This window comes from Molossus molossus, unplaced genomic scaffold (assembly GCF_014108415.1).
Source record: "Molossus molossus isolate mMolMol1 unplaced genomic scaffold, mMolMol1.p scaffold_m16_p_1, whole genome shotgun sequence".
Classification (NCBI taxonomy): domain Eukaryota; kingdom Metazoa; phylum Chordata; class Mammalia; order Chiroptera; family Molossidae; genus Molossus; species Molossus molossus.
Window position 1 is genome coordinate 147,850,381 of NW_023425344.1, and position 24,182 is coordinate 147,874,562.

The 24,182-nt window shown below is 34.1% G+C and overlaps 1 protein-coding gene across 1 annotated transcript in view; it reads left to right on the top strand.

The window, feature by feature from the left end:
• Positions 1-24,182, top strand: part of MIA2 (MIA SH3 domain ER export factor 2) — a 108,720-nt gene that overhangs the window by 63,035 nt on the left and 21,503 nt on the right. Inside the window, 14 exon segments of the mRNA XM_036259361.1 lie at positions 83-151; positions 2,484-2,594; positions 3,983-4,054; positions 4,599-4,703; positions 5,240-5,362; positions 7,380-7,497; positions 8,713-8,759; positions 10,495-10,585; positions 13,529-13,667; positions 16,232-16,333; positions 17,435-17,495; positions 18,161-18,196; positions 21,384-21,451; positions 22,868-22,950. Coding sequence (XP_036115254.1) covers positions 83-151; positions 2,484-2,594; positions 3,983-4,054; positions 4,599-4,703; positions 5,240-5,362; positions 7,380-7,497; positions 8,713-8,759; positions 10,495-10,585; positions 13,529-13,667; positions 16,232-16,333; positions 17,435-17,495; positions 18,161-18,196; positions 21,384-21,451; positions 22,868-22,950 — 1,225 coding nt within the window.

Sequence of the window (24,182 nt, forward strand, 5' to 3'; positions counted from 1 at the left end):
AGATTCAGCCTGTTAAATACCTATCCAGATAAAATTTGGAATAAAATTTGTAGTTTTTATTTACTGTGTTGCTTTCTTTCAGTATGAAGGCTTAGAGTCATTAAAGGCTTCCAGCTTTGAGAAGGAGTCAACAGAAGCTCAAAATCTGGAGGTAAAAAGAAATAGTATAATTATAAAACCTGGAGGAATATTCTTTTTTTTTTTTTTGGTATGTGCCTCTGGCAGGAATCGAACCTGGGACTCTCTGGTCCGCAGGCCAGTGCTTCAACTGCTGAGCCAAACCAGCCAGGGCTGGAGGAATATTCTTACTAGATAGCATAAACTTTAAAAAGTAATGTATCTTCTCAAAAGTATTTCAAAGGAAATGTAAAAGAGCATTTCTGGATGTTAAACTTAAAAAAAAAATTAAATATAGGAAATATAACATTAGTACTTAGCATAAAATATTTTAAATATTTGAGCTATTGTTGCTTACTTGTTTTGAGTGAGGTGTTCAGTTCACTGGAATCTCAGGAATACAGAAATTCTTTATTCTTCATTCCTGGGAAATGTATTAAGGTGGCCTTTTTTTTTGGTGCGTGCCCCTATCTGCTAGGGCCTAGCGGGAACTGAACCTGGGACTCTGGTCTGCAGGCTGATGCTCCAACTGCTGAGCCAAACTGGCCAGGGCAAGGTGGCCATTTTTTTTTTTTTTTTGGACTGACTTTGCTCCAGAAAGAAAAAATGGGATTAATTTTCTTAAATTTAGGAATAGTTGGTAACAATAAATTATATACATTTTGGCAGTACTTACCTTTACTTCATACCCCATATATTAGGAGCCGACTAGGATTAGACCAGAGATTTATATTATAAGCAGTGGTGTGCTGGTAAATACTTAACAGCTGGATATCTGAAAAGCAAAAGCCCTTATTTGTAGCATGTGCTGAGTTCTGCTATGTAAGTACTTTGACCGTGACCAATTTCAAGATGTCAACATGATATCACTGATTGTAGATTTTGGAAGACATATACATAGTCAGCTCTCCTGAGCCATGTATGATTTAGCTAATAGTAAGGAAGGAAGATACCATACTTGTTGCTTGGCTAAATTGTGACAGATTACTCTAGGCAGTGGAGTGCCTTACTACTGTTTTGAGATGGAGTGTTATAAAAAGCTTACTGTTAGTAAAGTAGAAGACCATAGACTTTCCTCCTGTGGTACACATGTTCAGTCAGTCCAGCTTGGCAGTTCTCGATCACCAGTGTCTGTAATCATCAGAAAGTCTATGGATCATGATTCAGAATTTTCTATTAGAGTCTAAAGTAAGTTACACATCGAATTCCAAATGAAATTTCTTAATCTTTTCTTCACTTGTTACCTATTAATAGCCTCAAGGACTTGTTGACCCTCTCTTTTAACTACTGTTCTAGTAGTCATTTGTTAGTTTGATTTAAAATTTTTTTAAAGGGTTTAACATGCTAACAACAAGAGCAAAAACTGGAGGGCAAAGGCATTTACTCAAGCTTGGTACTACTGTGGATAAAATAAAACACCAGTTTATTCTCAAGATACTGAATTTACTTAATCTAGTGGTAAGATTAGCTCAATTTTTATTTTGAAATGAACATTTTAGAAGTTTTTCTCTAATTTTAGCAATTTACAAAATGCTTATTTTCATGATCGATAAATTGAATATAAACTAATATGATGCAACTTAAACATTGATGGTTAAATCTAGATAAAATCAAAATGATAAGTAATTTTGGTTCAAGTAAGATAATTCTTACAGAAATAGTCAAGTTTGGGGAAATACATATAAATAAGTTTTTTAACAACTATAATATAGTATGTACTTGTTTTGTTTTTATTTTGGCCTACATTAAATTCTTTGAATTTTTGGTTTATTTTCTAACAAGTTTGTTGAAGGATCACAAATATCAGAGGTATGTTTATTATAGTATTTAATATCCAATTGGAATAATCCAGTAACTAATCATTTTAAATTCAAAAGGTCACAAAAAAGATGTCTTAATTCATTGTAAATTATTATTATGAAACAATCTTGATTGGTTTTTAAATTTATTTTGTCTTTAATTTTATTAAATTGGATTTATTTCTCATTTTTGCTTTTATAATGCTTTAGAGCAGAGGTTGGCAAATTAGACTCTGGGCTTTCCACCTCTTTTTATAAATAAAATTTTATTGAAACACAGCCATGCTTATTCATTTGTGTATTGCCTTTGCTTTCTTACTACATAGGCATAGGTAAATAGTTGGGACAGAGACTGCATGGCCTGCAAGCCTAAAATTTACTCTCTGGCTCTTTATAGAAAATGTTTGCTGATTCCTGCTACAGTTGCTATTATTTCAGTGTTACAAAAATGAACAAATATATAAACTAAACTTATTTAATTTATAGTTATGTCTTTATTATTTGTATCTGTTTCATCCTAACCCCAAATTCCTAGCTCTGTCTTACGAAGTTGGCTTCCTCTTTTAGACAATCTGTGAAAAGCTGAACAGTGCCAAATCTGAATCTGAGGATAAAATACTCTTTCTAGAAAAAGAGTTAAAGGAAGAGAAATCTAAACATTCTGAACAAGATGAATTGGTAAGGCTTCTGTATTTGAGAAGACTGTAGGTAAAAGAAAGTTACTGCATTTTTAAAAATTATGATATTGTTTATTTTATTTTATTTTATTTTTAATCCTCACCTGAGGCCATGTTTTTTAATTTATTTTTGGATAGAGAGTAAGAGAGAGAGAGAGACAGAGAGAAACATTGATGTGAGAGTGAAACATCAGTTGGTTGTCTCCTGCCCACTCCTTCACTAGGGATCGAAAGGGCAACCTGAGTATGTGCGCTGACCTGGAATTGAACACATGACGTTTCAGTGTATGGGATGATGCTCCAACCAACTGAGCAATACAGGCCAGGGCAAATTATGGTGTCATTTAAAGCTGCAATTTTCAACCTTTTTATCTCATAGCACACATAAACTACTAAAATTCTGTGGCATACCAAAAAATATATTTTTTGCCGATCTGACCCCCAAAAAAAGGTGAGTTAATTTTGATTAATTCACACCAGACAGCTATTGTTGTGTTGGCTGTTGTCATTTTTTAAAATCTCACAATCTAAAGCAGTGGTTTTCAAACTTCCTAATGCCATGACCCTTTAATACAGTTCCTCATGTTGTGGTGACCCCCAACCACAAAATTATTTTTGTTGCTACTTCATAACTGTAATTTTGCTACTGTTATGTCTTAGGCGACCCCTGTGAAAGGGTCATTTGATCACCAAAGGGGTCACTACCCACAGGTTGAGAACCGCTGATCTAAAGGAAAGGAGGTCAGTGCCCCTGACTAGTCAGGTATTGCATATTCTAAAAATTCTTATGGCATACCGGTTGAATATCGCTGGTTTAAAGTATTGCATACACTATAAAAAATGTAAAGAATACAGAAGGCTGTAAAGTGGAGAGTAAAACTTTTCGGATCCAATAAGTCTTCATTTCCTAGAGGTTACCATTATTTTGTTAAGTTCCTTGAATATTCCTACAGAAATTTTCTATATGCACCATGGAGGTAGCTCACGTAAACAGTTTAGTTTGAATAAATACATACACAGTGAATTTTATTTTATCACAGGTATGTTAAGAACATTTTAACTTTTCTTTATTTGTTATTCTAATTTTAAATCTCTCTTAAGGAAGATCTTGATGTGTGTGAGATTATTTAGTAAGATATAATGTTTGTGGACTTTTCTGGAGCCTCTAAAAACTTAAATATCATGAAGTATTAAAGATGAGATAAAATGCTGTTATATGACTTTCATGTAAAATTCCTTTAAGCAAATGGCTGAAAATATTTCTTAATTTGAACCCTCAAGTTTTTGTGGAAAACTTATTAGGTTAACGATATATCTAATGTATGTGGCATCTTACAAACTGGAACAGTTTAGTAAATACTTATTTATTGATTGATACTATCTTTTCAGATGGTGGATATTTCAAAAAGGATACAGTCCTTAGAAGATGAATCAAAATCACTCAAATCACAAGTAGCTGAAGTAAGTTGTGTTAGTCCAATAGGTCTGTTGCTTTTTAAAATTATTTTTATTTTATTATTACTTTTATGATTAGAAAATAATATATAATACTACAATTTGGGATATAGGGGTCTTATATATGTTTTATATAAGGTACCTCAGGAAAGTTTATTATTTTATAGGACAAGTATTTATTGAACTATTGCTATGTACTGGTCACTGTTGTAGGTGATTGGCACTTACATTAGTAGACAAAATAGACAGAAAAGCACTCATAGAGTTTAAATTCTAGTAAGAGAGATAATAAAAAGTTAACTAAACTTCCTGCATAGTGCACAGAAGGTTACGAGAAGTTAAATCAAGGTTTAAAGTCACATGGGAAGTTAGTGTGGGAGCCATGACTAGATCCTGATTCTAGGCCAGCCTTTTTTCTCTTCTATGCTCCCTCTTCTATTAATATTGGCATGGTTTTTTATTTTAATTCCATGTTTTAGGGAATATGTGTAAAAAAGAGCTATTGTATCGAACTAATTGTTATAAACTTGATATCTTGTATTTTACTTAGGCCAAAACAACCTTCAAAATATTTCAAATGAATGAAGAACGACTCAAGGTAGCTATAAAAGATGCTTTGAGTGAAAATTCCCAACTTCAGGAAAGCGAGAAACAGGTTTGTACTATATAGGGACTCTTCAACTTGTATTTATAAATCATCTGGGCTGACCCATGCTAGGGGCAGGAAAAGACTTTTCTTGGAGAACACGACAGCAGGACAACCTCCTGTATATCCTCTTGTGTCTCTTTTGTATAGGATACATCTTAATACAAGTAGGGTATGGCATGTTACATGGGATATAAGGAATGGTAAGAAATGATGAAATCTAACATATGTATATCTCGGAAAACTTTTTAATATAAATTTATTATGTTGATCAGTTGAGGAATGTTTAAGTGTCTGTTATTTTACATTACCACCCTTTTGAAAGTTCTTTGCAAACAGGAGCCCACCCTTCCTTTCCTACTTCTATCCCTCCCTCCCTCCCTCCCTCTCTCCCTCCCTCCCTCTTTCTTTCCATCCCTTCCTCTCTTTCTCCCTCTCTTCTCAGCAACACATTGTATTGTATAATATCTACTGATACACTTAAATATATAAATAAGTATGATAAGATAATATGTGTGTTTTTTTTTGTGGGGATTGAATTTTAGCTTTTACAAGAAGTTGAAGAATGGAAAGAACAAGTTAATGAACTTGATAAACAGAAAATAACTTTGGAAGACCACAAAGTATATACAACACAAGTTCTGTGTGAAAAAGAAAATCAGATCAAGGTAAATGGCCCTGCTGGTTTTAGTGACTGAGTCAGCTAGAATTTTATACTGATTCTAACATTTGAAAATGTTTGTTTTAATAGTTTTTATTTTGACCATTTGGCCAATTTGAGGATGTGTACTTTTTTGACATATGTTTCGGTTTGTTCGGGTATTGTCATCCTAGCTGCCAAATGCTCTTTTTGAACAGCAAAGATGACAATATATATATCTCATATATATATGACATGTCTCAGCATTTCGTTTGCCCCTTTATTCCTCTCCTCATTTTAGTGTGTATATTAAGTGAGGAAAGAAAAAGAATAGTGAATTTTACCTTTGTCTTTAGACTGCCATCTGTTTCTGTTGATACGAGGTTGGAAAGAATTTCAGAAATTGGACAGATGAAGTTATATATATTGGCTGAATATCTTTAATAATTAGAGTAGTTGGTGTATGTACTTTCACAGAGATGAATACATATATATATATTTTTTGTTAATCCTTACTTGAGGATACTTATCCATTGATTTTTTTTTTTTTGGAGAGAGTGGAAGGGTGGGAGGGAAGGGGAGACAGAGAGAGAGAGAGACTCATTGATTGGTTGCTTCCCACATGACCCCCAGCTGGAGCTGCGGATCCAACCCGCAACCCAGGTAACATGCTCTTGACAGGAATCGAACCCGAGACCCTTTGGTCAATGGGCCAGCGCTCTAAAGGCTGAGCCAAATCAGCCAGGGCCAGAGATGAATACTTTAAAAAAAGAAATCTAATTGAAACTTGTCTCCCTCTCCTACCCCTTTTCCTGCCTACTTGTTTAACTATTATGCTTTCAAGCTGCAAACAGATACTCAGGTGTGAGTATCAAGTAATAAGAACTAAAACTCACTTTCTGTAATCTACATAGTGAAGTGGATGTTATCGTGAAAGCTATACATTTGTGCTGTTTGTGTTGCTACTAAGAATGTTTTCAAGATTCCATCTTTAGGAGTTGTATTCATAATTTGGCATATTGTTTTATATTTTCCCCCTAAATTTTGTCTGCTAAAGGACTTGGAATTCTTCCTAAACAAAACAAGAATGAAAAACAAAACAAAAATGAGATGCTAATCTCAAATTCTACTCAAAGATATAGGCCATGTTATTTGTGCTTGGAACTCTCAAGAGGGAGCTGATTGAAAGGTGGAAATTATAGGGCAGAATGGGTTTTTAGGTGATTCCTTCCACAGAAATTCATCGTACAGTTATTTTATTATTTTATAGAGCTAAAAAATCTTCTTTCAAGAAAATGCAAAAAGTACTGTTGGAAAACCTCTGATGCTCCACTTCAGATTCTCTTAATAATTTATTTTTCTTTATGTCAGTTAAACTCTCCAGCTAGTTGTTTACTTTAATAAATTGAATCTGAAATCTGAGCATTTCATATATCGTGTACCTCACTTTCAGATTTGTTTGACTTCACACAATTTACTCTCACATTAATGACCACTCTTATTTGTGGCATGTGAGAAATGTCATATGAGAAAACGTATTGTCATCTGGCCCGTGTGGCTCAGTGGTTGAGTGTTGACTCATGCACCAAGAGGTCGCCATTTGGATTCCTGGTCAGGGCATGTGCCCAGGTTGTGGGCCCAGTGGGGGGCATGCAGGAGGCGGCTAGTTGATGTTCTGTCTCATCAATGTTTCTGTCTCTCTCTTACTTCCTCTCTCTCTAGAATCAATAAAGGGGGGGGAAAAAAGAAAATATATTGTCACTTTATAGTCATGTGATATATTTAGCAAAAACGGGCCATTATCAAAAATTGTATTTGATTTAGGAATAACTACTTTTTCTTTTAAGTGTTCAGAATTTAATAGTCAATAAATGTTAGGTTTTTCAGAGTATTTATATATCTCAATACCAGGTGGAAAATAAGAGCTTATGTACTGTTATTTATGTGCATTGATTTTTAAACTATAAATACACTTTCAGAAGTTGTAAATCATTGGCATGAAGTATCACCCTCTTTTTTTTTCCCTCCCTTTGCTAAATGTCAAGTCTCTGACTGAACGCTTGCTAAAGATGCAAGATTGGGCTGCTGTGCTTGGAGAAGACTTAACGGATGATAACTTGGAATTGGAAATGAAGAGCGATTCAGAAAATGGTGCACCCTTAGGTGTTAAATGACATATCCTCTTGCTAAAAATGACTAGCTCTTGTATTTCCTTTTGGCTCCCCATGTGCACAATGTTTTTATATACTTGTGCTTTGATCTATTTTGTCCATCTTTCTCTAATACTCTGTCCCTTGCTCATCATCCCTTATTGTTAACCTTCAGCTAGAATACTACCTTTTCATGAAATCTTTCTCCAACTCCTCAGACAGACTTACAGCCTCCTTCCTGCCTATTCTTTTTATATATTGTACATATTGTCATTATGGCAGTTTTCACATTGCTTCATAATCATTTCAGTACCTGTTTTCCCCTGCACTGTAAGCTAATCAAATGGTTGGGTAAGTAGTTTGAAAAATGAGTGTTATATAAATAAATACCTCAGGACTTTTGTTTTGCTTTATTTAGATAGTTCAGATGGTTATAGTACTTTAGTCTTGGCCACCCCAAATTGTTACTGGTTTCAGTCTGTAAACTCATGAAAATATTATGTTCACTACACTGCTCACTGTATTCTCAACTGATTCCTTTGACTTAAATTTTTTTTGTTATTTTGACAATTATAAATTCATAGGAAGTTACAAAGGAGTACAGAGAGATCTTATGTATCTTTCACCTATTTTCCCCCAGTGATAGTTCTTCTGACTTTTGTGTCCTTTCTCTTTTCTCTCCCTTTACCCCTGCATAATTAACAAATTTATTAAGGAGAAGAAATTATTTTTTTTTAAATTCCTTGGATGACAGCATTAATATGTTGGAGGAAAATTAGATTTCCAAAGTAAATACATGCAGTTTTGTTTGTACTGTTTCACTTCTGCTTTATTTTGTAAGAAATCTTTTTCTAATGAGAAAACTTATGCTTGTTTAATTCTATTTTAATTTGGAGTAAAATTCCACTCATATTTTGTATGGTGAAGGAATCTAAGAATAGTCGAGACTGTGGGACTATATTTAGGTGAATGCTGAATCCTTGTTATAACTCTGTTCTTAGAGTTAATGGATAAGCTTATTAATCGATATGGCACTACCAGTGCTTTTGTTGTTTAACTTTCTGGCAGCGGGTCCAAGGCCATTCCTCCTTATACCAAATTCATTATTATAGCAAGAAGAGGGATTATAAGGCTCTAGTCGAGTGAATTAATAAAATCATTTGGATGTCTCTTGTGGCATTGCATTTTCTTTTCTAATTTATTGTTATGTTTTTGTTTTTTACAGTAGATAATCACCCAAAAGGAGCATTGCAGAAGCTGATTCATGCTGCTAAGGTTTGCATTACTACATAAATATAAAAAAAATAAAGAAATAGAACATGGATTAAGCCCATATATCTTTAGTAACTGTTTTATTTATTTATTTATTTTTTAATCCTCACCCGAGGACATTTTTCCACTTTTTGTTCAGGTAGAGTGGGAGGGAGAGAGGAACAGAGAGAGAGAGAGAGAGAGAGAAACATCGATGTGAAAGGGACACATCGAGTGGCTGCCACCCGCACGACTGACCAGAGCCGGGGACAAACTGCAACCGAGGTACGGGCCCTTAGCGGGAACCGAACTTGGGTCTCTCAGGACCGCAGGCCGACGCTTTAACCGCTGAGCCAAACCGGCCAGGGCTTTAGTAACTGTTTTAAAAGTCCATTGTATAGTTACCATATAAGTGATCAGAATTTTCAGTAGTGATCAGAATGATCTTCATCAATTGCTTTTGCCTTTTTTACAACAACTTTAGAAATCCATATAGTTAATTATTAGAATTTATCATAACAAAAAATTTCAAGGTCTGTATTCATTTCTTTTGGATAAAGAATATATTGAAAATGTTTGCTCTATTTTCTCTCATCTCTCTCTGAGCATTTTTCTTCCTCTGGTCTTAATATATTTTCCTATCTCTATTGCCCAGTATTCTATTTTGAGAAGTAAATACTACAGTTTCATTTTCTTTTGGTTTATTCCTTCTTTTCCATCCTAGTAGTGGTGTCCTGATCTTTATTGATCTATGACAAGTCTTGGTAATGTAGTTTGAAGATTACTTTTATAAAAACTTTCATGGCCCTGGCCAGTTTTGCTCAGTGGTTAGAGTGTTGGCCCATGGACCAATGAGTCGCGGGTTAGATTCCGGTCAAGGGCACGTACCTTGGTTGTGGTTCATTCTTGGCCCTGGTCATGTCGTGTGGGAGGCAACCAGTCAATGTGGCTCTATCGCATCAATGTTTCTCTCTATCTCTCTCTCTCTTCCTCCCTCCCACTCCAATGATAAATAGAAAAATATCCTTGGGTGAGGAATAAAAAAACACAAAAACACTTTTATGTATTGAGGCCCTGGACATGTAGCTCAGTTGGTTAGAGCTTCATCCCAATATGCCAAGATTGTGGGTTCGATCCCTCGTCAGGACACATAGAAAAGTCAACCAATGAATGCATAAATAAGTGGAAAAACAAATCGATGTCTCGCTCTCCCTCTCTCTCTCTCTCCCCCCTCCCTTCCTTTCTCTCTCTAAAGTCAATACAAGCCAAACCAAATAAAAAAATTATGTGTTGAAAATAAACAGGATGAAACTAGACACAGTTTAAGCATCCATCACTGATCTTCACTCTCCCTGTTCTGAAATTTACAACTATTGATGACTTTGCTAACTTTCTAAGATGGGTGTTACATTGCTACTTTGTACATTCTAGGCAGTAATTTCATCAACGTGATAAAAGAGCTCCAAAAGGCTATGATGGGCCTGGCCAGTGTGGCTCAGTGGGTTGAGAGTCATCCCATGGACTGAGGTTCTGGTTCGATTCCCGGTCAGAGCACATGCTTGGGTTTTGGGCTTGATCCCCAGTAGGAGGAGTGCAGGAGATATTTCTCTTTCACACTGATGTTTCTATCTCTCTAAAAAAATCAAATAAAAATCAAATATATATATATTAAAAAAAGGTTGGGATGGTGTTTTGTGATTTTTTTGTTTGTTTATTTACCTGATTAATGTTGCTGTTTTTCTTCTCCCATTCTTTGAAGTTGAAGGCTTCTTTAAAAACCCTCGAAGGAGAAAGAAACCAAATATACATTCAATTAAATGAAGTAGATAAAACAAAGGAAGATCTTACAGGTAGGTAATCTACATATGTATTTTTAAAGTTTTTCTAAATAAATACATCTCCTTATACAGAATGGTATCATGAATTGAATCAATTAGTAGAAAATTAAATTTTTGTTTTAACTTTTGTTTCTTAGTTGTGAAAAATTAGTCCTGAGTGTTTTGTTGTTAGTAAAGCCTTGTCAGTTTTCACCATATTTGTATAAAATTAAAATAATGAAATTAAAAAACATGTAAAATCATACTTATGTTTTATATGTGTGTATGGTTTGAGATATTAAAAAGTAGCAAATTAGACCCTAGCCAGTTTTGCTCAGTGGTTAGCGTTGGCCAGCGGATCAGAGAGACCCGGGTTCGGTTTCTACTAAGGGCACGTACCTCAGTTGCAGTTTGTCCCCGACCCCAGTTTGGGTTGTGTGAGTGGCAACCACTCGATGTGTCTCTCTCACATTGATGTTTCTCTCTCTCTCTTCCTCCCTTTCTCCCTCCTGCTCTATATGAAGATAAATGCAAGAATATCCTCGGGTGAGGATAAAATAAAAAGTAGCAAATTAGCCCTGGTCGGTTTGGCTCAGCTGTTGGAGCGTTGGCCCAAGAACCCAAGAGTCGCAGGTTCGATTCTGGTCAAGGGCATGTACCTCACTTCTGGTTTGGTCCCCGGTCCTGGTCAGGGTCATGTGGGAGGCAGCCAGTCGATGTGTCTCTCTCACATCAATGTTTCTCTTTCTCCCCCTCCCACTCTATCTGAAGATAAATGGAAAAATATCCTCAGGTGAGGATTAAGAAAAAAATAGCAAATTAAAACTGTTTTAAAAACTTTGTTAATTTCAAAATTGGCCTTCAGCAGCGGGATGTTTTACAGATCTATTTGCAGTATAGTTTTCTTCCTTAATGTACATGCATAGTATATTGGCACGTACAGGAGTGATATTAGACCTGTAGAATAGAAGTTTTTTCTTTTTTGTTAATCCTCACACTAGGGTATTTTCCCATTGATTTTTAGGTAGAGTGGGAGGGAGGGAGGAAGAGAGAGAGAGAAACATCAGTGTGAGAGAGAAACATTGATGTGAGAGAGCTGTATCGATTAGTTGCCTCCCGCACTACCCTGACTGGGGCTAGGGTTTGAACCTGCAACCCAGGTACGTGCCTTGACTGGGAATGGAACCCTTGACCCTTTAATCCGCAGGGTTGGTATTAGCCACTGAGCCAAACTGGCTATGGCTGGAAGTTTGGTTTTTTTAATTGAAACATTTTTACTTATGTTTTTTAAATAGTTGATATAAGTAACATCTCATTTTATTAAAAAAAGAAAAGAAAAGAATTTCACCATAACCATTTGCATAAAAAAAGAATGGGAGGACATACTCAAATGTCAGCAATGATTTATCTTTGAATATGGAATTATGGATAGATTCTACTTTTTACTTATCTATATTTAAAAAAATTTCTACAGTAAGTGAATTTTATTTATATGAAAACATTTTTTGAAAAAGTTGAACCACTTAGTGTCAGCCATTTACTCTCCCACTAATTGGGATTTTTTTCCTCCCTGAAATGTTTTAGAAAAGAAAAAAGATTGAATCACCCAAAGATACAGATTATTAGAAAAAAGATTATAGCCTCATTCACATAGTATTGGTAGTTGGATAATTCTTAGATTTTGAAAAGTAATATTAACTTAAAAATAAAGTTCTGCAATATGTACTGCAAAGTACTGAAAGCCATGGGAGAGTCACTCCCTGGAGGAAAGATAGGGAACCTGCTTTCAAGGGAGCTGCCTTTCAGTTCATTAACAGAGTCTCAGCACAGAGCTATTCAGTAAGTGCTGGAATACCAAGGGATTTGCTCACCAGTTACTCCATCCCTTAATACGATTGCTTGGCAAATCTTTTATTATTTTCCAAAACTAGTATTTTGAGACACTGTGTCTGTCTGTATCCTCCTTCCAAATATAACTTCCCTCTTTTAATGGATCATGAAAGAGACATTTCTACAATTGATCTTCTCTATTCATAACATGAAGGTTTTCTTTTAAACTACGTTCCCTCCTTATTTTTATTTTATTTTATTTTATTTTTTTATCCTCACCCGAGGACATTTTTCCATTTTTTTGTTCAGGTAGAGTGGGAGGGAGAGAGAGGAACAGAGAGAGAGAGAGAAACATCGATGTGAAAGGAGCACATCGAGTGGCTGCCACCCACACAACCAACCAGGGCCGGGGACAAACTGCAACCGAGGCACATGCCCTTAGCGGGAACCGAACCCGGGTGTCTCAGGACCGCAGGCCAACGCTCTAACCGCTGAGCCAAACCGGCCAGGGCTACTTTCCCTCCTTAGTAATCATTTACAGTGCTATTTTAAGATACAGAGGATTTGAAACAAAATAGTTACAATAGAAGTACAAGGATATAATGAAGATTTAAGTGTTGGTTTCTTGTGTGTTTTTTTAATAGAAATGATCCGATTTTAATAATGATAATATTTATCATTAATGTCTGTTAATTGACTGTTTTTGGCAATGGTTTAAAACTTCAGTCAACAGGTATAAACTTAAAAATAACTTGCAGATTTTCTGTTGGAAAGAATTTAGTTTATTAATAATTATTTTTAGGCCCTGGCTGACTTGGCTCAGCAGTTAGAGTGTCGGCCCGCGGACCGGAGAGTCCCGGATTCGGTTCCAGCTAAGGGCACGTACCTTGGTTGCAGTTTGTCCCCGGCCCCGGTTGGGGTTGTGTGGGTGGCAGCCCCTCAATGTGTCTCTCTCACATTGATGTTTCTCTCTCTGTTTCTCCCTCTCTCCTTTCTGCTCTATCTGAAGATAAATGCAAAAATGTCCTCAGGTGAGGATAAAAAAAAAATAATAATTATTTTTAGTAATTTTTTTCTGTATGAAATGTTAATATGCAACTCAGAATATTTACTCCTTTAACTGTGACTTTAAAATTTTTTCTGTAGAGTGTATTAAAAATCTCCAGACTGAACAAGCATCTTTGCAGCCAGAAAATGAACATCTTGAAAATGAGATTCAAAAGCTTCAGCACAAACTTAAAGTAATGACTGAACTATATCAAGAAAATGAAATGATACTTCACAGGTAATAAAATTTAGGTTTTTATGTTGATACTTCTACTGAATGGCAAGTAAAATAGCTTAAAATGTTGTATGTAACATTTATGTGATTATTCAAAGTTCTTAGTTTATGATTGGATTTTATTTTATCAATTTACTTTTAAAGAAAATTATTTGATCTTGAAACACTTTTTCTTCAAGAACGAAAATGTAAATTATATTGGACTTGACAGACTAGTTCACAGAATCCCTTTTAACTTCTTACAAGTAATCAGCAAATTATTGCTAATTAAATTTCCTAATAATGCAAGCTAGGTCAGGGAATCTGAGTGGACATGTTAGTAATTGCATTCTGCCCATTATTCCATCTCTGATATATGTAAAACTGATTTCTTTCTCCTGTGTAAATTGCTGCTACCAAATTGTTCCTTGTTTCAGTAAATGGAAATTTTATTTGCTGGGTTGCTGAAAATGATCAAGCTATTCTTGACTTCTTTTTTTTATATCCCATATTTGTTTTATCTTCAAATTCTGTCAGCTTTCCTGTATCCTGAACTGACTACTACTTTACACCACCTCCTATACTACTAATCTGATCCAGGTCATCATACATTACTATCTGGTTCATTGCAGTAGCATCATGAGTGGCCTTTCTTATACTCCTAACTTCTTGCTCTAATTTCAGCAGCATGACCCTTCTAAAAATAATGAGTATTGCCACTCTCTTGCTTAGAACCTCCAGGTGCCTTCATATCACACTCAGAATTTAATCCAAAACTTTATCATGGCCTACAAGATCCTACAAAATCTGGCCCGTGGCTACCTCTTTAATTTTAGCTTATTTATTTTCTTTTTCTCTAACTACATTATAGCTACCCTAGGCTTCTTGATGATCTTGAGCATGCCAAGCACATTTATGCTTCTGGGTCTTTTGAATATAAAAGGGATTATTTGAGTGAAAAATACTTTTGAGTGTATCTTTTGGACAAAAATATGATTGGTTATAGAATTTTAATGATTAATGTTTAAAACTTCAAAGAAGAAAAATTTCTGTAGATACTCAAAGTAAGGATGAGAAGCTTAATAGAATCCTAGCTGTATGTGTGTTGTTCACATTGTGATTTCATTCACTAGTTTGAAATGCTTTGAATTCCAGAAATATTGTATATTCCATTCTTATATTTAAAATATTCACTACTAAAATTCAGTGAATTATGACACCGGTTTTTCTTCAGAGTAGAATATAGAGAATTGACAGTACTAATAAAATGTTAATTTAAAATTTTTGCCTCATACAGTGTGATTTAGATTGTCATTTTCTAGATGTTGGATTGATGTTTTTTACTACTGATATATTTCATTACTAGCACTTTTCCAATATAATATTGAAGAGAAGTGAAATAGTATAGAAGCTTGATGTGTTGCTTTAAATATATGAAGTAAGATGTGATTTTTTCAAGTTATATTGTTGGGTTTCCTTTCACAGTGTAATTTTCATTGTTAATAAACGCACCCAAATTCAAGGGGAAGGTTCATAGATTAACTATCAGTGGGAGAGGTGTCAAAGAATTTCTGGCCATTTTTAATCTGCACAGTCTATAAAAACACTTCTCTTCCATCTTCAAACAATTACACTTTTCCTAAGGTGATGGCTTTTATTTTCTTGTAACGCTTATGAAACCATTGACCTGGGGAGTGCTTTCTAAGCCGCAGGTAATGTAGTGTGTAGAATATAAAACATTCACGGCTGCCTTGTAGAATTTCTTCAGTTGTTCTTCATGTTCCTCCCAAAAGTTCATGAAGAAGGGGAGACATTCATAATTAAGACTCCAAATGTATTTTTCTGTGATGTTCAGTTAAGTATTTCTTGGGGGACCAGTGTTATTAATGATACCATTTGAAAAAACTTGGGTAATTTAGTACAATGGAGTCACTACTTGCTAGCTCTATGCCTTGATTCTTTTTTTAAAAATAGTAACCTTCTGGTAGAATTGTTTTGGTAATTCAATTGGTAATTGAAGAAGATAATACATGTAAAAGTCTAATAACAGTTTCTGGCACATACTAATGGCAGGTAAGTTACATATTATCATTAGAAGAACTAAAGGTAGTAAGCAGGACTACTACTTTTATTTACTTTGGGTTCTTTTTTTTTTTTTTTGATGAGCTGGCCTGGAAGACTAATCAATATTTCACAACTTAACAACCAACCAAAAGATTATTGAAAGAGTTCATTAGTTGGTCATGGTTCTTTATGTAAGAAGTCTTGGTAAATAACATATAATCATAATAATTTTTATTAATATTTACCTTTGATAATCTTATTTTTATGATGAATTCTTATAGGAAACTCTTGAAACTTATATAAGTAGTAGTACTGTTATTAGACAAGATGCTTTATAATTTGAGTTTGTAATATTCTATGCCAGCAGCATTTACACAGATACTTTGTTTTCCTTGCATGTGATGTTTCTTAGTGTTATTATGCAAATTGCTCTATGGGAAGCACCAGTTGTGATATGATTAAAGAGATATAATTGATTATTTTATGACATATAGTAAAAGAAATAAAACACTTTTTGTTTCAAGGAAATTAACAGTAGAAGAAAATTACCGGTTAGAGAAAGAAGAAAAACTTTCTAAAGCAGATGAAAAGATCAGCCATGCAGCTGAAGAGCTGGAGACCTATAGGTATTAAATATATTTTACCCCTTACTTTTTGAGGTGGGAAGGGTATCCAAAAGCCCAATACCAGAAAAAATAATACAGCAATAACAACAAACAATAAAACAATGTATTTTTGTTTCATTATTTTCATTTAGATGTTTTGCTATAATGCAATTATACAGAAATTATAAAAAGGCAAACCTTTCTTCGGCATGTGAGATTTTAAATCTCTCACATTAGTTGTATTAGAACATGGGCAATCATTTTATTTTAATGTCAAGAAAATTATGAATTACTCATTAATTTCAAAAAGTCTTTCCTCTTTGGTATAAATGAATTCAAGAATTATGCCACAAAAAGACTAGTAAGCCACAATTAAAATTCTGAAGAAGTGTTTATAAGACGATAAGTCTATCAGCAGTTTACCAAATAGCTTTGAGACTTTATTTTACATTAGGGAGTATAAGCTTGAGTCTTATCCAAAAGAAGAAATTATCTTGTTAGTCTTATAAAAGTGACAAGTAACATTTTATTTCACACTGGGCGTTAATTTTCTAGAATTCTATTAAGAATATAGAAGTCTGAGTAAATCTTCCAAGATCATACTTCTTAATAAATATGAACCAAAGTACTATATAAATCTTTGCATGACCTTTGGTTTGGGTAAACCTAAGTAATAGTACTCTTAAATCTTAATTTTAAAATTGTATCAGAAAAAAATATCCTTTAGAACCTCTTAAAGATGATTAATGTGGAGTTCTGAACTTTTTTTTTTAAACGTGAAACAAAACATTCTAGGTGCTTTCATTAATATTTCCAGTATAGAGAGTGCATTCAATCATTTTTTTAATTTAATCCTCACCAGAGGACATTTTCATTTATCTTCAGACAGAGTGGGAGGCAGGAAGGGAGGGAGAGAGAGAGAGAGAAACATCAGTGTGAGAGAGACACATTGATTGGTTGCCACCCCAACCTGGGCCGGGAACAAACTGCATCCGAGGCACATGCCCTTGGCTGGGACTCCCTGGTCTGCAGGCTGATGCTCTAACCGCTGAACCAAACCGGCCAGGGCTCAATTATTTCTTAATATATATTAATAGTAGGATGATTATTTTTTCCGTGTAGAAAGCGAGCCAAAGATCTTGAAGAAGAATTGGAGAGAACTGTTCATTCTTATCAAGGGCAGGTATGTGTGTGTGTGTATTACTTAAAACAGTTCTGATTTGTTTGAATAGATAATTCTATTTTCATGTAGGAATATAGTTACTTGACTAGTTGTACACCTTTCTTGAGGTTTTACATGTGGCTGTGGAACGTTTCTAGGGAGCCAGAGATTTTGGGAAAAGAGATCTTGTTTAAAGTTGCCATGTCTTCTGCTTTGGGAATGTGGATTGCATAAATAAATAACATGTAGGGTGGGGCAAAAATAGATTTACATTTGTTCATATGGAAAAAGATATGCAGGTTATGATTACAATAGCTTTATTAACTGTTTCACGTACTCACAACTGTAAACCTACTTTTGTCCCACCCTGTATATAAGCACTGGGGTCTCACATTCAGTCCAGCTGGTGTCTCTTAATTGGCAACTCATTATAGTTGATTATTACATAAAATAGAAGTTTATTAGATAAAAAGTTTAGTTGTCTTTACATTTGATTGTGTTTTAAAAGTATAATAGAGTAGATCATGTGTATATGAAAATTTGCTTTAAAATGTTACTGACTTTTCAGAGATACTTGAGTTACTTTTGAGTTTATAAGTTGTGTACGAAATCATAGTGGTAGATGTGGATGTTTTTTACTAATGAAAAGTAGTTATCAGTAGTATTATAATGGTTTTCTTTTGCAGATTATTTCTCATGAGAAAAAAGCACATGATAATTGGGTAAGTATTACATTCTCTTAGGTTCTTTTTCCTAATTTAAAAGAGCACTGTAGAAGGTACTAAAATTAAAGGTAGTATTTTTAAAAATCATTTTCTTTTACCATGTTCCTTATGAACTAAATACTTTGTTATGGCACAGTTATTCCCAAAATCTAACTTTTCCTTCTCTACTTTCAGTACATTGCTTCTTTGCAAGGAGCTTATACTCTCTGTGGGGGACATGATATAATCTTCATGGCTTCATTGTTTTAGGGCACTGGATTGCCACTGATTACTGTGGACAAATTGAAATTTTCTGGGCCTGTGTACTCATCTGTAAAACAATTGGATGATACCTACTGATTCCTAAGGCCCTTTCTAGGTCTAAATGTTCTAGAAATTCTAGTATCTAGTATCTGATTCCCAGTGAATTACTTGATACACATTAAGAAAAAGGCCATCACGAGAAATGTCATGTCAGTCTCCCAGAGGAACTGTGTGAGTAAATCATAAGGATGCAGAGATTTTGACTAATTGTAAGAACAATCTCTGTTAGAATTGTTATTATAAAGAGCCAGCCTTAGGAGGATGTGTCCCTAGGAGTCTTCAAGGAGAGACAGTGTGCTCAGTGGGTGAATACATGGGGTCTGGACTCATCCTGTGTTGGTGGATATCCTGGCTCCATCACTTCCTCCCAGTTTCCTTACCTATCATATAGAGATATCATTAGTACCTATTTTAGAGAGTTATTGTAATGATTAAATAAGATCATTCTTGTACGGCTGCTAGCCAGGTACCTGACACATTGTAAACACTTAGTCAATGTTACCTGTTCTTATCACTGTGGTTATACTGAAGCTAGGGAGATATTTCTTAGCCATGGATGTTTCTTGGAGTGGAGATTCCAGCTTAATGGGTGAGAAATTAGATATGTCAGATGTTAAGGTCCTTCCCAGTCGAGAGTTCAAGTGAAGATTTGTTATTGAGTTGAGCGGAGCTTGGATATGAATTTAGTCTTCACCCCTCCTCACCACTTTCTAAATACTCAGATGCTGATTATTTTTTTAAAGATGGATAGGAATTGATGTTTATTAGTATCTTTCATGTTGTAGGCACTGTATTTAGACATTTTACATGTATTACTTACTCAGTCCACACAATAACTCTATAAATAGGTCTTAACAAATTCAAGTTTTACAAATGAGGAAACAGCCTAAGGTCACTTGATTAGAGTGTGAAGAGTGGAGATTGAAATTTTGACCTTTAAGATTCTGTCTTATGCTTTTTCTGTTACTTTCCTGTGGCAAGTACCATGCTCTTTTTTTTTCAATCCTCATCCAATGATATGTTTTTTTATTGATTTTTAGAGAGACGAAGGGAGAGAGAGAGAAACATAGATGTGAGAGAAACATCCATCAATTGCTTCCCGTACGTGCCCCAACTGGAAATTGAACCAACAATCTTTTGGTGCATGGGACAGTACTCCAACCAACTGAGCCACCCAGCCATGCTCATTTATATATGTTCTTACCTCACATTTAAGCTTCTCAAGATAGGTACTGTTTTTTTTTTTCCTTAATACTTATACCTAATTGAATGCTTTTTTATATTTTGTAAGTATTCAGTATTTGAATACAGTGTTTTAGAATACATTGTGGTCATTTACTGAAATTACAGTTTTATGTAACCTTTGGGTATATAAGTTTTTCACAAATCTGTATTCATTTGCCATCAGTTTATTTTTCTAATTTTTTGTTGTAAGTGTATCATTAATACATACTATACTATAATCATAGTAGAACTTTTGGCTTATTAACTGTACATTTTTTGGTGCCTTATTCTAAGGGTAAATATGTTCCACTATGTAGAAAACATTTAGAAGTAATTTAGGTTCTGCATTGTTAAAAGTTAAACGAATGGCCCTGGCCGGTTTGGCTCAGCGGTTAGAGCGTCAGTCTGTGGTCCAGAGAGACCCGGGTTCAGTTCCTGCTAAGGGCATGTGTCTTGGTTGCAGTTTGTCCCTGGCCCTGTTGGGTCGTGCGGGAGGCAGCCACTCGATGTGTCCCTTTCATGTCGATGTTTCTCTCTTTCTCTCTCTCCCTCCCACTCTATCTGAATAAAAGATGGAAAGGTGTCCTCGAGTGAGGATTTAAAAAAAAAAAAAAGTTAAACGAATGGTATTTTATTAACTAAAATTGTTATGGTATAATTTACTCATGGAATCTTTTTGGCAGTGAGTGCTAAAATATGGTTAAGCTATGTTTTTTGTGAATATTTACATAATTTATTCTTAGACCAGTTAAAGTCAGTTCTCATGTGTAGTTCACAATTTTAAGTGAACACACTGATACTGTAGTTCTTTTACTTATAAGACACTATGATTATAGACTGAGATAATTTACCTACCTTTGTATGAAAGATACAGTTGCCCTAGGATTCCATTAGCTTGGCAGGTCTGATGTTCCACACACTGCTGCTGTTTATCTGGAGAATCCACAGAATGACTGGGAAACCTGCAATAATCCAATCAAGTTTAACCTTTACCCATAATGATTTGGGAATAGTGCATATTCTTCTATGATAAGTGTAGCTTTGTTTTCTATAACATAAACTCTGATTTTTTAACCTTTTACTTTATTAAATAAAAGTTTAACTAAACAAATGTAAAAGACTATCAGAATATTGTGTATACAGCATCTGTGTACTTAAAGATATGCAGCATGCTTTGATTATATTCAGCCATTAAAAAAAAAAAAAAAGGCCTATACCAGTATGCTGTGAAACTATTTTAAACCTTTATGGTTTCACAGAATTATAGTGATATCTTTCCAGAGATGGTTGGTAACCTTGTTCCATTGCCAATGCTGCCCTGCATAATGATTCTGAATCTCCATTCCTGTCACCCTAAGCTTGGGCCCTCTTACATTACTCTTGTCATGTTTTTGGATATTTATAGGACCAAATAATGCTAATCCTTGACTTCTAGATCACAGCATTTATTGGCAAGTATGTGATTGAATTCCAGCTTTAGGCTCATGAAGCTCACTTCCTTTTAAAATCTTCCCTTAAGTAAAACTTTTAACATTGAATTTACTGAAATGCTTAAGTGATTGTGATATTTGTATGCCATCACTGAGATATATTTATATACATGTATCTTTCATGTTAAGTTTGTTTAAATTTTTAAAATATATTATTTTTTTTTAAGTTGGCAGCTCGTACTGCTGAAAGAAACCTCAATGATTTAAAGAAAGAAAATTCTTACCTCAGACAAAAGTAAGTGTCTTAATGGGAACACTTTAAAAACTTTATTCTTAGTTGTTATTTTATTAATACTTTTATAAAGATAAACAAAAATTTGTAGTGGATTTAGAATATCTAATGGTGAAATCTATTAGTTTTACTAAGAGTTACTAGATTTTTGGTTTGAAACATTTGTTTTACAGAGGTCACTCTAACAGAGAAGGAAACTATTCACAGATTCTTTCATAAAAGGTGTAACAAAATGTAAAAAAAACAGCAACAGTAGGCTAGGTAGAGGGAGATTAAATGGGATAGAAAGAGAAAGCATGAATCTCTCTGAGAGAGTAATTTTCAGACTATCAGCATCTTTTAATGGATAGATAGATGGAATACATATTTATTATTTCTCTTATCCCCAGGTTTTAATGTATTGGGTTTAATTTATTTTACAGTAAAGAAATGAAAAGGAGAATAAAAATATACATTGTACAAAGGGAAGAGTAAATGCTTTTTTATGAGGATTGTAAGTCTTCCCAGAGTGTTATAATTTCTTGCCAGAATGTACTATTAACATTATCCGGCCGGTGCGGCTCAGTGGCTGAGCATCGACCCATGCACCAAGAGGTTGCCAGTTCGATTCCTGATCAGGACACATGCCCAGGTTGTGGGCCCAATCCCAGTTGGGGGCATGCAGGAGGCGGCCAGTTGATGTTCTCTCTCATCGATGCTTCTATGTCTCTCTCCCTCTCCCTTCCTCCCTCTCTAAAATCAATAAAGGAAAAAAAATTTTTTCCAATATTAGTTTTAGTCTTCTTGCTTGCCTTTTCTACTCAGAAATTAAAACCAAATGAATACATTTTTTATTTCAGATCTGATGGTTAAGAAGTAGAAATAGGATTCTTTTAAAATGTCACATTTCTGAGAAAAAAAAACTTAGGAGTAGAATAGTAGGATGAGTTCATTGGATTTTAATTTTATGTAATGGTTGGAATCCTAAGTGTAACATTACAATGGAAAGCATACATGACTTAAAGCCAAGAGCCAGCCCTGTGTTTTAATCCTTGGACTTTTTTTGAATAAATTAGTCAAACTCCTAGCCTCAGTTTCTTCAGTTGAAAAATGATAGACTTGAACTAGTTGACCTTTGAGGACCCTTCTATTTCTAGAATTTAGGATTTGTGATACTGAATTCTTTACAGTCTGATTTTGAAGAAAAAAAATTTTAAACCTCAATAAAACTATCACTTGGCAAAAAGAAACCTGTTACCCCAAAATTATAATGGGGGATATAGAAAGGTGTTTTGGTCAGAATAATTTTAGAGGATCTGTTTCTTCTATGTATATATTGAGAAAATGAAGAATAGTTTATATTTGATAGTGGTATTTTTCTAGAAATGTGGGTGCTTCTCTTGGATGAGTAATTTAGAGATGTTTGTTCTTTATTTGCAGATTAACTGAAACAGAGCTTAAATTTGAACTTTTAGAAAAAGATCCTTATGCACTTGATGTTCCAAATACAGCATTTGGCAGAGGTAGTTTTTTTTTTAATTCCTCATTTAAAAATACATATATATTTATATATATTTTGTAAATGCAATTTATATTAGTATAAATTTTGCACTATTACACATACATTATTTAGATTTGGGGGCTAGGGTTCTAACGTAAGTTCTCTCACAGTTTCCCAAGTTTCTGAGTTTCGTTTCCCTAGCAATAACAAATACTCGGTGCCTCTCCTTCTCACTGGGATTTTATACAATGATGTATATTTAGTACCTTGAGATCCTTGAAAAGCAAAGTGCTTGGCACATAGTAAGGTACTCATTAATTCTGTTTTGGAGAATGAATGGGCAAGGATTGCTTAAGTAGAATAACATTGTGTCTTTACATATTCTTTGGTATTTGTTTGAATTATAAAAATGAGAATTAAGTAATTATCAAGGAAGCTGGTAGCAACATAATGAATGTTCTTATAGAGCAGAAATTTGATAAAATTTAAACACAAATGTTAGATGTATTTTAATTTCATAATCTATGTATTATGTGTTAGTGAAGTTGATTTGCCATACAAAAGGGAATATGTACTTGGAAAAAGATTTTCCCCCGTATTACACTTGTCTTATATGTTTATGATGCTTAATGATACTGTTCTTTCTCTTAAATAAAAAAGGGCAATTAACTGTAAAAAATAAAAGTGAGAATTAAAAATTAGCTTTTAATTACTTAAAACTATTTATTTGAATGGTGGGAAAACCTGAGTAATCTGAATTTTGATTGCTTTAATACCCTCAGGAAGGGTGTTAAAAATACATCTTCTTTGGAAGATGTATTTACTGTTTCTTTCCATTCATTAATGACTTAGCATCTTCAGTGATCTAATACTATTCCAAATAGCTTAAAAATTTCAAAATAATTTTGGTTGAATTAGAATTTAAGCTTCTGAGGCAGTTAAAAATAAACCTGTCTTTATGTAGATAGAATCCCATTGTTACCTTTGAAAAGTTATAAAATCATTTGGAGAGTCCAGTTTCATTAAAATGAAACTCTACTTCTACATTTTGAAGATAGCAGATTATTACGAATTTCAAATAGTAACAAAGTTAGGAGTGGGAGGAATTATACAGAAAAAATTTGTCTGAAATTAATGCAAAAGTCTCAGGGGAGGGTAAATAATGCTTTGATCTTTTTTGTAACTACATGTATATATTATGTAAACTACATAATAAAATTTAACATGTTTAAAAAGTGTTATTTTGATGGTATT